The sequence below is a fragment of the Dendropsophus ebraccatus genome, chromosome 13, assembly GCF_027789765.1.
Source record: "Dendropsophus ebraccatus isolate aDenEbr1 chromosome 13, aDenEbr1.pat, whole genome shotgun sequence".
Lineage (NCBI taxonomy): Eukaryota > Metazoa > Chordata > Amphibia > Anura > Hylidae > Dendropsophus > Dendropsophus ebraccatus.
The window spans coordinates 64,705,153-64,722,858 of NC_091466.1; the positions used below are offsets into that span (position 1 = coordinate 64,705,153).

The following is a 17,706-nucleotide window of genomic DNA, read 5'->3' on the forward strand; positions in this document are numbered from 1 at the left end:
TAAATGATAAATTTTTATTCTGCAAGTCACTACACACAGGGCAAAAGCATATTCATAGTTTACTAGAAATAGTTGCAAGGGATGAGTATCAGGGTATTGAGAAGGCCCCAGCCCATCTGGCATTGGCCAGTATTGCTAGATGGACAGTATGGCCCTGGGTTGTACTTGTTGTTATTCTAGGGAGTTGTGGTCACAGATACAGATCAGTTCTGGATGGGACCAGGTCAGCATGTCGATTCTCACAGCATCTTCATTGGTGATTCCCAGAATTAGATACACTGGTGGTTCCCAGGTACCCCAGTCCCATATTGGGACCTGCTCAAATTGCAGTACAGCACAGACCTTGGGGCCCACCAGAGAATCCTCCAGTGGGCCCTGATGTCTGTGCTGCACTGTAGGACCCTACTGGTATACCTTGACACGTGTCCCAAATACCCAGTGAACATCTATATATCTGTGTGTTTGCCTTTAAGGCAGGAGGCTGTCAGTACAATTAGGTTATGGGGGCCCGAGCAGACTTTTGTACACAGGGGCCCTCTACAGTCTGTGTCCGCCCTGGCTCCCACAGGGGTTACACCGCCCTCCTCTCAGGTGTTGTCCCAGCCACAGTCTTGCAGTAAATACAACAATCACAATAAATCTTTCCTTTTCTTTCATCTCCTCCAATTAATATAAAGAAAGTATAACAAAAACTATAAAGAAAAGGACACAAAGTTTATTAGCTATTATCCCATCACCAAGAGTGAATTAACAATCCAGCAGAGGGAATGGCTGGGATCCTGTCATGTCCTCCGGTTGCTTCTCATCTGTGCAGAATTCAATAGAGAAAATCACAGTAATAATAAATGGATTGGTTTCATAATTTTATTAGGAGACCACCATAGTGCATAATACAGCCTTTGGTTAGGCCCTATTACACAAAACAATTACGTCTGATTATGTCCGTTACGGCCGATAAGGACATTTGCTTTTTCTTGACACCTAATAGATATTATTCCTTTTGTATCTTATTTTCATAATGTAGAGAAAAAAGCAGCTTAGCCCGACACTAGTCAAAAAAAAAATTGAAAAAAATGTCAGAAAATTTTGTGTTAGTTACTAGCTACATTGTGCAACATTTGTTTACAGAGAACTGGAGAAGCTGAAGAAACTGATCTATAAGCTGTTCAATGGCTCCACCTAGTGGTCACTATGAGTAGGGTGTACATGTGTTACTGACTCCACCAGAGGATAAGTAATGTGGTGTATGTAATCTGTATAAGTACATTAGTCTGAAGTCCCGGCATCATGATAATGATGATTTTAAGAACTTTGAATTCTGTTCTGTAGCACATCATCGGTATTTACATATGTGCATGAAATGTTAGAATGCCCCCTTAGTGTCTTAGTTATGTTATAAGGTCAGTGTATGTCAACCTGGAAAATATAGGTGGGTACCTTACTTAAAACATAGTTGCCACCCATCTTTCCCAGCCTCCTGATTGGTAGATAATGAACAGAATATACTATATATACAACTGCATAAGGAAGCTACAGAAACAAGTGCAGGAAATCTTACAATAGGACCAGCACAAAGCATTGATACAAAGTCACCTGGAGGTGCATGTTACATCCCTTTATACACTGAGTATTCGTATCCCATGTGAGATGAGCTGCGTAGGAAATCTTTGTTTCTGTAACAGGGAAAGTAGGGGGTGGTACATTCATTGGGACCTTGTCCGAGCTGACCATTTTCTGGATAGTTGTCCGGGGTTCCATTATGTCTGAGCAGCCACTGCTCAAATATCCTGCAAGATCACCATTATAATATTATATTACATGTAAGCTTCATACAGTGTCTCCAGTGAAGACTATTCTAATATTTAAGAGCTTAAAATGTCACTGTTACATTTTTATTTATTTATTTATTTTGCAGCAATCAATAGTCCAGGCAATTTTAAGAAACTTTTTAATTAGGTTTATTAGCCGAAAAATGCATTTTTATCACGAAAAAGCAGTTTAAAGCTCTCCCCCCTGTCTTCATGGTTTTCTATGGAGAGGGAAGGATGGAGGGAGATGAGGCACCAAAACAGGACAACAAAGAGTTAATTTACATCTACATCACCGGGCTATCTCCTCTGACAGTCAGCACTGACCTCTGAATAAGGCTTTCATATAGGTCCCACTGTGTAATCCTTTGTTCTCTGCTCTCTGCTGCTGATTAATCTCCCTCCTCCCTCCTCCCCCCTCCATAGAATAGACAGGGCTCGACTGATGTAAAAGAGTCGAGATTTCCTGATAATGAGCAGTGAATGAGAGAGAGGAGAGGAGGGAGGGGGGGACTGGGGAAAGTCTTTTTGAATGCAGATAATGGCATATTTGCCTAATAAACCCAATTACAAAGTTTCTTAAAATCGCCTGGACTATTGATTTCTGGAAAAAAACAACAAAGTGACACTTTAATCATCATATAATGACCCCCTCCAATAGACCTTGTGTTGCAGAGCCTCAATACCTCTGCTTGCTGTCAGTGAATGTGAGTCAGTGTCACTGGGGTCCATGGAAAGAGAGATTCCTGCATTGGCTACACTGATACAATGTAACAAACTCCATCTAGATGATCAGGACTAAGTCATCAAGATTCATTCATCATTTCCAGTGTACAGATACCACCATTGTGTGACTGTTACACCCCCTCCCCTTTATGCTGGGTAGCAATATGGCCGCCACTACAATCTGCACCATCATTCTTCTTTCATTTATGGTATTTTCATTGTTAAAATTACTACAATAACTTACTTGTCCACAAAGCAGTGATGGAGCAGGAACATGGGGTCATTGGCGGAGATCTCCACCTGAGACATTGTGCCCCCAAAGTAGTTGTGAACCTGGCCGTGCATGTTACTCTCCCGGGTCACACCATCTGACGGTCTCATGAATCCTGAAAATTCAAACACCCAGAGATCAACCCTGTGGGTCATCTTCTGCATTTTGGCTCCAACTCCCTCCTCCCCCCGCCTCCAACCCCCTCTGTAAGCTCTTATGAGCAGGACCCTCACCCCTCATCTATAGCTTAATAATTACATATGTATTTCTGTAACTCTGATTTTTGTCTGTTTGTAGCTCCAGAATTGTAAAGTGTTGGGGAATCTGTTGGCGCTATATAAATTATTATTATTATTACTACATGTTATAGCCCAGTGATTGTGCCTTGCCTATAGAAGGTGCTGTCCCACAGGGGACAGGAGGTCAAGGGGCCCATACCTATATAAACAGAATTTAAAAATTGGGGCTCCGAGGCAAATTTAGTGTCCAGAATTAGAGATGAGGGAGGCGATTCCACGCAATTTGTTAACAAATTTGCTAAAGATGCGGCCTTGATGGCGGGTGCACATGTTAGCTTACAGTACTGTCACTAGGGAGCAAGGGATTATCCATAATCTCTTGCGGTTGTCCAATGACCTGCAAGCCCCTCTGTGATGTCAGCACCTCCCCCTCTCCCTCTATGTAAGGTGATTGGCTTCCTGGAGGCGGCCAGTCGGCTGTGTATAGTGGAGAGTAGGTTGCAGCAGGCAGTTAAAGCAGGGAGAGAAATACAGAGAGATGGGGACAGAGAAGAGAGTCCATTGTGGGTGGGTTTCTGTGGATCAGGTTATCCCAGTCTGTGGGGGAACTGTAAAGCCAGCAATGTGCATTCAAACCAGTCTGTGGAGTTCCTGTTTAGTCGGATTACTGGATAGTCGGTTTATGAAAATCTTTAGGCCCTGTTCACACTACACAATTGGCACTGAGATTCTGGTTTTAGTAGAAGAGTGCGCACCCCTTCGCTCTCCGCATTAACATTGACATGTCAATTCTTTGAGCGGAGAGGCGCTGAGAGCGGAGGTGCAGATGCTCTCCCATTGTAACTGATAGAAGGCAGGAGCCGAGTCCGTGCGGAGGAGTTCCACCCGGAATCTCAGCGCTGATTCCGTAGTATGAACTGGGCCTTACTGTACTATAAAACACACGTGACAAAAATATTACAAAACAGATTCAAAACTCTATCAAACACCTTCCAACCCCTGTCGAATAATGTATTCAACCCCTTCCATTCCCAGTGGACCCTCCCCCTTATTAGATTACATCAGGGCAGTTTCTAGGTCATTTTGGCAACCGGGGCGAATCTTGATAAAAGCCCCCCCCGACCTCACTCATTTAAGCCCTGGAGAAGGAAGGGGGGCTATTATCGAGATTTGGGTTACTATAAAGAAGCAGTGTGTGTATTGCGGTATAGAATGTTGTTGCACCCCTAACAAATAATGTTCTACTGTATACAAAAACATCATTCAGTGACTCACAGGTGACGTCTTCTTTGTTCTAAAGCGTCACTTTCCTTTTCCTCTCCATCTGGCCCGGACCACCAGGAAGATTTCTTCCATCTACAATTCATCTCTTCAGATCCTGCCAGACAAACATCTCAGGCTACGCACTTCCAGCAACTTCCTTCCCCTTTTCCCTCCTATAAGGTCCCAAACTGTAGGAATTCTGCCGCTTGGTGCAGTAACGTCAGCAGGAAGCTGTGTGACCTCCATTACACTGACATACAGGATGCTGGGAAAGCTGTGTGACCTCCATTACACTGACATACAGGATGCTGGGAAAGCTGGGTGACCTCCATTACACTGACATACAGGATGCTGGGAAAGCTATGTGACTTCCATTATACACTGACATACAGGATGCTGGGTGACCTCCATTACACTGACATACAGGATGCTGGGAAAGCTGTGTGACCTCCATTACACTGACATACAGGATACTGGGAGAGCTGTGTGACCTCCATTACACTGACATACAGGATGCTGGGAGAGCTGTGTGACCTCCAATATAATGGCATAAAGGATGCTGGGAAAGCTGTGTGACCTCCATTATACTGACATACAGGATGCTGGGAGAGCTGGGTGACCTCCATTACACACTAAAAGCTGAGCTGAAAGTTGTGTGACCTCCGCTACACTGACATAGAGGATGCTGGGAAAGATGTGTGGCCTCCATTACACTGACATACAGGATGCTGGGAGAGCTGGGTGACCTCCATTACACTGACATACAGGATTCTGGGAAAGCTGTGTGACCTGACCTCCATTACACTGACATACAGGATACTGGGAGAGCTGTGTGACCTCCACTACACTGACATACAGGATGCTGGAAAAGCTGTGTGACCTCCATTACACTGACATACAGGATGCTGGGAAAGCTGTGTGACCTCCATTACACTGACATACAGGATGCTGGGAAAGCTGTGTGACCTCCATTACATTGACATACAGGAGGCTGGGAGAGCTGTGTGACCTCCACTACACTGACATACAGGATGCTGGGAAAGCTGTGTGACCTCCATTACACTGACATACAGGAGGCTGGGAGAGCTGTGTGACCTCCACTACACTGACATACAGGATGCTGGGAAAGCTGTGTGACCTCCATTACACTGACATACAGGATGCTGGGAAAGCTGTGTGACCTCCATAACACTGACATATAGGATGCTGGGAAAGCTGTGTGACCTTCATTACACTGACATACATGAGGCTAGGAGATCTGTGTGACCTCTATTACACACTGACATACAGGATGCTGGAAAAACTGGGTGACCTGTGAACTTTTGCACTGGGGGTGGGGCTGATCGCGGGAGTGGGGCTTATCATCGGGGGGGGGGGGGGGCAGGGCTTATTGGGACAGACTCAGGGCTGTTGGCTCCCTCTGTGATGGATTCCCCCCTTTCATTAGCCTACTCACCTCTCACCCTTCTCTCCACAAGTCCTCTTCTGGTCCCTCCGTCCTCTTCTGGCTTCCGGTGCGGGCAGCCACCTGTCATACAGAGGCCGCCTGCACAGGAAGACCTTGTGTCTCTGCTCCTGCACGCTGTTCCCTTTAGCTGTGCGTGCGTCTTAAAGGCGTACGCACAGCTAAAGGGCGCTCTTGCCAGAGGATCTGGAACTTAGATTCCAGATCCCTGGGCAAGCCCTGAGGATGCAGGGGGTGCGGGCAGGGCACTGTCGGGCACCACGGGGCGCCCCCCAGCTGTGGGCACCCCTTGCGGTCACCCGGCTCGCCTGGCCCTAGAAACGGCCCTGGGTTGCATCCATGGTCTGGGTTTGCAAAGTGTTAGTGGCCCAAGTGGAACACAGGCTTGTGGGAGTGTTGATCCCAACCGGATTGGAGGAAGGTTGAAGCTCCCTGTGTGCATTCAGCCCAGATTGCTGCTGGTAGTAGCTTCAGAAGGTTGTTCTATCACAGTTAGAGGACATCATCCTCTTGGATATATACCCCATCACGAACCCTTCCTATACCGTGACCTTACACAACAAGTAGCCTTTGTTGAACCATTGTGTGAGACCTAGCTACCATCCTGATATTGTAAAAAACCCAAGAACATTTATCAGCCAGTCACCATGCGTGTCCGTAAGAATAGAATATGAATGCTACTATTCATGGTGACAAGTGCCAGTGACTAAAAACACTACGGCTATGGTAAAAAATTGATTATGTATATTTCCTAGTGGATTATTGTATTATTGGGGGTGTAAAGGGGAACTTTTTATTAAAGTATTGTACTGCCCCCCAAAAGTTATACAAATCACCAATATACACTTATTACGGGAAATGCTTATAAAGGGCTTTTTTTCCTGCACTTAGTACTGCATCACTTCCTGGATAACATGGTGATGTCACTTCCTGGTTAACATGGTGATGTCACTTCCTGGTTAACATGGTGATGTCACTTCCTGGATAACATGGTGATGTAACTTCCTGGATAACATGGTGATGTCACTTCCTGGATAACATGGTGATGTCACATGTCACTTCCTGGATAACATGGTGATGTCACTTCCTGGATAACATGGTGATGTCACTTCCTGGATAACATGGTGATGTCACGACCCGACTCCCAGAGCTGTGCGGGCTGTGGCTGCTGGAGAGGATGATGGCAGGGGGACACTGAGGGACACAGGGCACTGGAGGGACACTGAGCATCCCCCTGCCATCATCCTGCCCAGCAGCTACAGCTGTTTATAGATTTTAAACCGATAGTTTATAGATTTTACACCGCTGTTCCGCAAAGGTCCACTGCTGTCCAAATTTTTGACACTGTTACAACAACATTGCTCTCTAATAGTCCCACTATTGTAGCTATAATGGTTTGGCTATTTTATTAAGATGGGTTTGCATGTGATTCGCGAATATTCACGAATAAAACTAAATATTTGCGAACCTCTCAAACCGAATTTTTGACTGATTCGCTCATCTCTTTCCAGGACACTAAAGCCGAGTCTCCTACTTAACCATAAGTCATACTTGTAGAGGATTGGAAGCTCAGATATGTGCTGCTCTTTGCAGGGCTCTATTGCATACAAGACACATAGCAAACAGCACTGTACTGTAACTCTCAGCATCATGGAGAGAACAGATCATAACAGATCTATACAATACATCAAGATGAATTACACCTAATCTGGTACCAGGTGACGACCTACCTTCTAAAACATTGCGGAAGCTCCTCGTGGATCTATGGTCATATGGGAAAGTGTCAAAATTCTTCCATTTGAGGGTGTCATTCACAGCTTGGGATGAGGGAAGACTTGTAACGAAGGGATCTACCCCCGGCTTCCTGTGGAGTCTCTCCATCTGGCACTGATCCCCAGCAGTTTGGCAATAGGTCTCATCATAATTGTACCCGCTGCAAATAGACTGATGTAGAGGACAGAGTATTAACAGTGATTTTCTAAATATTCATTAAGAATTTTCTTTTCTGTGTATGTCTCAAGAGAATATCAGAAGTCCGTTAGAGTGGCTGTTAAACCTCCTGTCTGTCTGGGGGTAGGGCATACATGGAGGACAACTCACACAGGATGTAGATAGGGAGGGATGCAGGTACAAGGCAGTCTGAAGACGAAAAGCATATAGTCTTTGTACAGGTGTAGAGGTAAGCAGCACAGGTACAAAGTATAGAGTACAAACATCTAACAGGTAGCATAGGGAGCAAATATGTACATGAGAAGCATGGGAACTTAGGAGAAAGTCATGGTTACTCACTTTCCAGGAAGCGAAGTGGGAATTATCATCCAGGAAGCCTTGTTCATTACTCTCTCCAAGCAATTCATTGGTGCAGATGGAGCAGTTCTTCTCGTCTCTCCAGTCATAATAAGGAATGGCAAAGTCTTCATCTCCTGTCAAGAGCTGAATTTGCCTCTCAAAGAACATGAGCCCGATACGATGCCAACCAGGGAAGGCCGGACCCCGATGGGCATAGTTTCTGCTCTCATCAAACAGACCATTGATCAGTAGGGGCTTTATGGAGTAATAATGGATCCAAGCAAAAATGTCATAGACAGAGGCATCCACGAATCGGTAGGTGTCCCGGTGGTGCCGATCCCCGGTGGACAGGATGACAAAATCTGCACTATTTGTAGTTTTGGCCGAAGCCAAATAACTGAAGAATTTCTCCCTTTCTTCGGAGGAGAGCTGACGGATCTCTTTCCGGATCACAGTCTTTTTGCGGTCACAATTCTCTCCGTAGTAGCCATACTTACACTGGCCGCAGTTGTGACCGCTGAAGTTTTCAAAGCATTTACAAGTACTGTTATAATAAAAGAGTGGCCATTCCAAGCGATCGTCGTAAACCTGGCGGACCTGTCCGGCAGAAAATTTCACGGGGACTACTTTGTTCCTACACTGGCCACGTCCAGATTCTGAGCCACAGGGGCTGCCATCTTCCCAATGGGGGCAGCATGTTCTTGACTGAAGAGCTTCACTTGTGGTACATGCCCTGGGGAACTGACAGTGCACCACACCCAGGAAGAGCACAAAAACTGTACACAGTGTGAACATGGTCACTGGATACCTGGATACCTACCCCTGGCAGAGAGAAACAATATTACAGCCACTGTAACTATATATATATATATATATATATATATATATATAATCTCGACTCTTTTACATCAGTCGGGCCTTGTGTAACCTATATAGAGGGGAGAGGGGAGGAGGGAGATTAGTCACCAGCAGAGAGCAGAAAACAAAGGATTACACAGCCGGAACTGTGTGAAAGCTGCTATTCAGAGGTCAGAGAGGTCAGTGCTGACTGTCAGAGGAGATAGCCGGTGATGTAGCTGTAAATTAACTCTTTGTTGTCCTGTTTGTGGAATTTACTCTTTTTAGTTTGACCATTTGGCCATAAGGGATGGCGTTGCATACTGTATCCAGAAGGGAGCTGCGGTAGTATAGCAGCGAATTACAAGATGTCGGTTTTCTATAAGGTGCAATTTAAAGGACAACTCCAGCCAAAACATATATTTTTTTTATACGTTAATACAAAAGTAAGGCAAATTCCTAATGTACATTAATTATGGGAAATGCACATATACTGCTATTTTCCTTAATTTAGTAGATCAGGGAGGCTTCAAATTCTCAAAAAAAACTGTGACATCACAAATCAGGTGTAATTCACATGGAGTGTCCAGCAGGGGGCGCACTATACGTAAAAGTCTATGGCACTGTATTGTCTATGGAAATGTATGTAATGTAATGTAGTGTTAGTGTGGTTACAGTACACTATACACTTTATTGATGGAATAGGTTTATGGAATAATTTGGGGAGTAAGGATACTTGCTCCCCAAATGGAGGGCACTGAGCAGGGAGGGAGAAAGGTGCCGGTGCATCTATATACCTCCCCCTCCCTCCCTGCTCGGTGCAGTGGGATAGATGCACACTACTACTCCTCCCATCATCTGCTCATAATATAGTATGAGCAGATGATGGGGGAGTAGAACCAGGGTGAGCCCTATCACCAAACCCCCCCAGCCGACATGCATCCTGTCGACTCGGTCCCTGATGTCACCCCCCGGCAGCTCTTATCATCCAGACTGAGTCGGCAGGACGCAGTGGCCGTGGTGAGCTGGCAGTCAGGGACGTCAGTGAAGTGAATGGGCGAGCTGCGGTGGGGGGTTTGGGGGTTGGTGATGGGGAATGGACCTGTTACTATGTGGGGAAATTAACGGCAGAGCAGGGACAGCAGGGGTGCAGTGGGGGATGTCGGCTGGGGGGGGGCATGGTGGTGGGGTTCTCCCTAGTACTACTCCGCCACCTTCTGCTCATACTATGAGCGCTCCTGAGCACGGGTCAGGAGCACTCATAGTATGAGCAGATGATGGGAGTAGTAGTAGTGTGTATCTGTCCCACTACACCGAGCAGGGCAAGAGGGGGGAGGTAGTTAGATGCACCGGCACCTCTCTCCCTCCCTGCTCGGTGCCATCCATTTGGGGAGCAAGTGTCCTTGCTCCCCAAATTATTCCATATACGTATTCCATCAATAAAGGGTAGTTTACATTACACTACATTACATTACATACACTTCTATAGAAAATACAGTGCCATTCGACATATAGTGCGCCCCCTGCTGGACACTCCATATAAATCACACCTGATTCGTGACGTCACGGTTTTTTAGAGAATTTGAAGCCTCCCTGATCTACTAAATTAAAGGGATTATCCAGCACTACAAAAACATGGCCACTTTCTTCCAAAGACAGCCTGACCAAATCCCCGCCTTATTGAACATATACGCAGTGCACACAGCAGTGATACCAGCTGCATGAGGTTTATAGGCCTTGAAAGGGTTAAAGGTTTTGCTGCTTAGTTCCATTGAAGTTAATGGAGCTTAATTGCAAACTGCACCTGAACTGGAGACAAGAGTCGTGTTGTCTCTGAAAGAAAGTGGCCATGGTTTTGTAGCACTGGATAAACCCTTTAAGGGAAATAGCGCTATATGTGCATTTCTCATAAATAATGTACATTAGGAATTTGTCTAACTTTCCTTAAGTAATAACATATTAAAAAATATGTTTTGGCCGGAGTTGTCCTTTAAAGCTTCGACCTAAACATCCAAAAATTCTATTTGGTTACCTTCAAATTTGTATGTTAACGACATATTAGCTTGATTGAAGGTATTGAGATAATCTACAAAATTACAGAACAGATCATCTAACGATGAATAGATCATTGATGTACCTAAGAAGCATTTTAATATTGATGGGGAAAGGGTTATTAGCATACGTGCAGGAGACCGGTGTACCCATAGCGGTGCCGATCTCCTGCACGTACAGTACCACTGACCATTGAACATGAAGGTTTTGTTGGTGAAAATAATTAACAAGGCTTCTTTGACCAACCTGCGGATAGCTGTGGACTTGTCAGGGCGACCGAGGGTGTGGTCCACCACCTCCACACAGGCATCATGTGGGATGCGGGTATAAAGCCTCTCCATATCCCCGCCTTATTGAACATATACGCACTGCACACAGCAGTGATACCAGCTGCATGAGGTTTATAGGCCTTGAAAGGGTTAAAGCCCCTGCAGATGGCAGTGACTGGCTCAGAGTTTTATTAGTCAGAGAAGTGCACTGGATTTCTAAGTTGAATGCTATCGGCCCATTAGGACTCAATGGGCTTAAAGCAGGGACGTAGCTAATGTCTCTTGGGCCCTGGTGCAAGAGGTCAACTTGGGCCCCCCCCCCCCCCCTTACCACATACTGACTAACACAACCGCTGCTACTGAATAAAATCCTCTGTACATAGACCAATAGCCCCTCATCCAGTCATATAGAGGTGGCCCCAGCTCTACACAGGCTCTATACACCATATACATTACAGTGCAAATATATCAGGTGACTCACAGGAGACGTCTTTTCTGATCGGAGTTCTTTCCTTTTCATCTTCTCCATCTGTCCTGGGCCATTATGAGAACTTTTTGGAGCCACGAATCCACAGAATCTGCCAGACAAACATATTAGGCTCCTCACACTGACACCATCCTCATCTCTCTACAAACTGCACATCTGTATTGGCCCCTTTACACCCTCATTTAGTGGGTAGCCCTGACTCTATGTGACTCCCTTATAGTACATATCCCCCTATTGTATACACCCCCTGTGTAGTCCACCTTATAGATGGCCCCCCAATGTTTCCCCCTTATAGATGGCCCCCTGTGTTGTCCCTATTATAGATGCCCCCCATGTTATCCCCCATATAGATTGCCCCCATGTTTTCAACCATATAGATGCCCCCCATTTTATCCCCCTTACAGATGCCCCCCATGTTGTCCCCTCCTCCTGCCCCTTCATCATCATACTACTACCCCTTTCATCCTCCTGCCCCTCCATCATCATACTACAACCACCTCCACCATAATACTACTACCCCTTCATCCTCCTGCCCTTTCATCATCATACCATTTCACCCCTCATCATCCTCTTGTTCCATCATCATCATACCACTACATCCTCATCATCCTCTTGTTCCATTATCATCATACCACTACATCCTCATCATCCTCTTGTTCCTTCATCATCATACCACTACACCCCTCATCATCCTCTTGTTTCATCATCATACCACTACACCCCCCATCATCCTCTTGTTCCATCATCATCATCATACCACTACATCCTCATCATCTTCTTGTTCCATCATCATACCACTACACCCCCATCATCCTCTTGTTCCATCATCATCATACCACTACATCCTCATCATCCTCTTGTTCCTTCATCATCATACCACTACACCCCCATCATCCTCTTGTTCCATCATCATACCACTACACCCCTCATCCTCCTCTCGTTCCATCATCATCATACCACTACATTCCCATCATCCTCTTGTTCCATCATCATCATCATACCACTACACCCCTCATCATCCTCTTGTTCCATCATCATACGACTACATCCCCATCATCCTCGTTCCATCATCATCATACCACTACACCCCTCATCATCCTCTTGTTCCATCATCATACCACTACATCCCCATCATCCTCGTTCCATCATCATCATACCACTACACCCCTCATCGTCCTCTTGTTCCATCATCATCATACCACTACACCCCCATCATCCTCTTGTTCCATCATCATACCACTACATCCCCATCATCCTCGTTCCATCATCATCATACCACTACACCCCTCATCATCCTCTTGTTCCATCATCATACCACTACACCCCTCATCATCCTCTTGTTCCATCATCATCATCATACCACTACACCCCATCATCCTCTTGTTCCTTCATCATCATCATCATCATCATACCACTACACCCCCATCATCCTCTTGTTCCTTCATCATCATACCACTACACCCCATCATTCTCTTGTTCCATCATCATCATACCACTACACCCCTCATCCTCCTCTTGTTCCATCATCATCATACCACTACATTCCCATCATCCTCTTGTTCCATCATCATCATACCACTACACCCCTCATCATCCTCTTGTTCCATCATCATCATACCACTACACCCCCATCATCCTCTTGTTCCATCATCATACCACTACACCCCCATCATCCTCTTGTTCCATCATCATACCACTACACCCCCATCATCCTCTTGTTCCATCATCATACCACTACACCCCTCATCATCCTCTTGTTCCATCATCATCATACCACTACACCCCCCATCATCCTCTTGTTCCATCATCATCATCATCATCATCATCATACCACTACATCCTCATCATCTTCTTGATCCATCATCATACCACTACACCCCCATCATCCTCTTGTTCCATCATCATCATACCACTACATCCTCATCATCCTCTTGTTCCTTCATCATCATACCACTACACCCCTCATCATCCTCTTGTTCCATCATCATACCACTACACCCCCCATCATCCTCTTGTTCCATCATCATCATCATACCACTACATCCTCATCATCTTCTTGATCCATCATCATACCACTACACCCCTCATCATCTTCTTGTTCCATCATACCACTACACCCCCATCATCCTCTTGTTCCATCATCATCATACCACTACATTCCCATCATCCTCTTGTTCCATCATCATCATACCACTACACCCCTCATCATCCTCTTGTTCCATCATCATACCACTACATCCCCATCATCCTCGTTCCATCATTATCATACCACTACACCCCTCATCATCCTCTTGTTCCATCATCATACCACTACACCCCTCATCATCCTCTTGTTCCATCATCATACCACTACACCCCTCATCCTCCTCTTGTTCCATCATCATCATACCACTACATTCCCATCATCCTCTTGTTCCATCATCATCATACCACTACACCCCTCATCATCCTCTTGTTCCATCATCATACCACTACACCCCTCATCATCCTCTTGTTCCTTCATCATCATCATCATACCACTACACCCCTCATCTTCCTCTTGTTCCATCATCATCATCATCATCATCATCATCATACCACTACACCCCATCATCCTCTTGTTCCATCATCATCATACCACTACACCCCCATCATCCTCTTGTTCCATCATCATACCACTACACCCCTCATCATCCTCTTGTTCCATCATCATCATACCACTACATCCCCATCATCCTCGTTCCATCCTCATCATCCTCGTTCCATCATCATCATACCACTACACCCCTCATCATCCTCTTGTTCCATCATCATACCACTACACCCCCATCATCCTCTTGTTCCATCATCATCATACCACTACACCCCTAATCATCCTCTTGTTCCATCATCATCATCATCATACCACTACACCCCTCATCTTCCTCTTGTTTCATCATCCTCTTGTTCCATCATCATCATACCACTACACCCCATCATCCTCTTGTTCCTTCATCATCATCATCATCATCATCATCATCATACCACTACACCCCCCATCATCCTCTTGTTCCATCATCATCATACCACTACACCCCATCATCCTCTTGTTCCTTCATCATCATCATCATCATCATCATCATCATACCACTACACCCCCATCATCCTCTTGTTCCATCATCATACCACTACACCCCCATCATCCTCTTGTTCCATCATCATACCACTACACCCCCATCATCCCCTTAAAAACAAAAAAATCTATACTCACCTGCATGATTTCTGTAGCCCCCAGGTCACACGCGCTGGTGGGCTTCCCCCGGCGGGAGGCGGGGCTTAGCGCGGAGGGGGCGGAGCTTCGCGGGACCTGTTTTTTTCTTAACGCGATGCTCCCTGCGCTGGAAGTACTTCCCCCCCCCCGCCGCACACAGAGCTCCCTGGGGGCCGCAAGACAGCCGGGGGCTCCTGCCTCTTGAGATCGCAAGCAAAACAAGAGGGAGTGGGAGGCGGGCAGTGCAGTGGTAAGGGGGGGCCTCGCGGGCCCCCCTTGGTAGCGGCCCGGTCGCGGCGGCGACCCCTGCGACCGCGGTCGCTACGCCACTGGCTTAAAGATTATAATGTTCGCCTGTGATGATGTTTTTATTTTCACTTTGTGTTTGGTTACAATTTGTATCATTATTCACTTTGTAACACACACACACACACTCCAGTAGTCAGGTGACTCCTCGGCAGGAAGAAGCGCCAATCGGCGCGAAACGGTTGTCCCGAGGGATTACACACCCGCAAGTCCACCTGTCCTTCCTCTCTGATGTGCATGGCTAAATAAAAAAAAGACTAAAGTGTGCAGATTTAGTGAGGGCCTTGTGGTCTTTGTCTCACATCACTATTATAGCAGTTATATTCTTATATGTAGGGGCAATATTATAGTAGTTATATTCCTGTATATAGGAGCAGTATTATAGTAGTTATATTCTTGTATATAGGAGCAGTATTATAGTAGTTATATTCTTGTATATAGGAGCAGTATTATAGTAGTTATATTCCTGTATATAGGAGCAGTATTATAGTAGTTATATTCTTGTATATAGGGAGCAGTATTATAGTAGTTATATTCTTGTATATAGGAGCAGTATTATAGTAGTTATATTCTTGTATATAGGAGCAGTATTATAGTAGTTATATTCTTGTATATAGGAGGCAGTATTATAGTAGTTATATTCTTGTATATAGGAGCAGTATTATAGTAGTTATATTCTTGTATATAGGAGCAGTATTATAGTAGTTATGGTTCAGGGAAGAAAAAGAGTGCTGCAGCTCACACCTATGGCTGACACTAGTGCCTCTCGGCTGCATAAAAAACATCAGAATTTTGTGTATGAATTGATCAAGCCACACTGCCCCATGTACCTCGTGCCGGTATCTGATACACATGGGTCCCTACACTAAGTCCACACTGTGCCGGTCAGTGGCCATCACCCCCGCAGGCGTGCATGAGCAGGGAAGGGGGGCCATGGAACGGCCCTGCAACCCCCATGCCACAGGACCAGACCCAAAAATGCCCCCCCAAAAAAGAACTGTATTTTGTTTCTCTCTTTTCTCCGTGTTTTGCACTCCTCCTGGAAGACCCACATGACCGCAATTAGCAGGAGACACCTGAGTGCATGTGCTTTTATCCCTCCTGTTTGTCCCATTCTATCTGCAGTAGCAATGGTGAGCGCAATACCTTATCCAGACTTGTGCTGTTTGGGGGCGGCTTCTTCCGCCAGTGGTGCTGGCTGGGAGTTTTCTGGGGGGGCATTTTTGGGTCTGGTCCTGTGGCATGGGGGTTGCAGGGCCGTTCCATGGCCCCCCTTCCCTGCTCATGCACGCCTGCGGGGGTGGTGGTCACTGACCGGCACAGTGTGGACTTAGTGTAGGGACCCATGTGTATCAGATACCTTGATCAATTCACACACAAAATTCTGATGTTTTTTATGCAGCCGAGAGGCACTAGTGTCAGCCATGGGTGTGAGGTGCAGCGCTCTTTTTCTTCCCTGAACCGCATTATAGTAGTTATATTCTTGAATATCGGAGCAGTATTATAGTAGTTATATTCTTGTATATAGGAGAAGTATTATAGTAGTTATATTCTTGTATATAGGAGCAGTATTATAGTAGTTATATTCTTGTATATAGGAGCAGTATTATAGTAGTTACATTCTTGTATATAGACTAAGTATTATAGCAGTTATATTCTTGTATATAGGAGCAGTATTATAGTAGTTATATTCTTGTATATAGGAGCAGTATTATAGTAGTTACATTCTTGTATATAGACGCAGTATTATAGTAGTTATATTCTTGTATATAGGAGGCAGTATTATAGTAGTTATATTCTTGTATATAGGAGCAGTATTATAGTAGTTATATTCTTGTATATAGGGAGCAGTATTATAGTAGTTATATTCTTGTATATAGAAGCAGTATTATAGTAGTTATATTCTTGTATATAGGGAGCAGTATTATAGTAGTTATATTCTTGTATATATGAGCAGTAGTTATATTCTTGTATATAGGAGGCAGTATTATAGTAGTTATATTCTTGTATATAGGAGCAGTATTATAGTAGTTATATTCTTGTATATAGGGAGCAGTATTATAGTAGTTATATTCTTGTATATAGAAGCAGTATTATAGTAGTTATATTCTTGTATATAGGGAGCAGTATTATAGTAGTTATATTCTTGTATATAGGAGCAGTATTATAGTAGTTATATTCTTGTATATAGGGAGCAGTATTATAGTAGTTATATTCTTGTATATATGAGCAGTAGTTATATTCTTGTATATAGGGGGGAGTTTTTTATAAACCGCAATCCAGAAAATATCTGCAATATGTAAAGCAACAAGGGGGGGCAGCTTCAATGTACATAGTGTAGATATGAACACAGAAGAAGAAAGTGGTATGTACTCACCCAGAAATCACTGCATCAATGTGGAGTTTATTTTTCACATAATCAGACAAGGGAGAGAAGTGATTTATGCGTAAGTCCACGTTTTTTT

The 17,706-nt window shown here is 44.9% G+C and overlaps 1 protein-coding gene across 1 annotated transcript; it reads right to left on the minus strand.

Annotated features, from left to right (window-relative positions):
* Window positions 1-17,706, minus strand: LOC138770651 (tyrosinase-like). Its single transcript, XM_069949775.1, has 5 exons — window positions 17,619-17,706; window positions 8,062-8,883; window positions 7,503-7,716; window positions 2,779-2,920; window positions 1-1,787 (listed from the first exon to the last, which is right to left on the minus strand). The coding sequence occupies exons 2-5, from the start codon at window positions 8,854-8,856 to the stop codon at window positions 1,607-1,609; spliced, it is 1,332 nt and encodes a 443-aa protein (XP_069805876.1). The 5' UTR covers window positions 8,857-8,883; window positions 17,619-17,706; the 3' UTR covers window positions 1-1,606.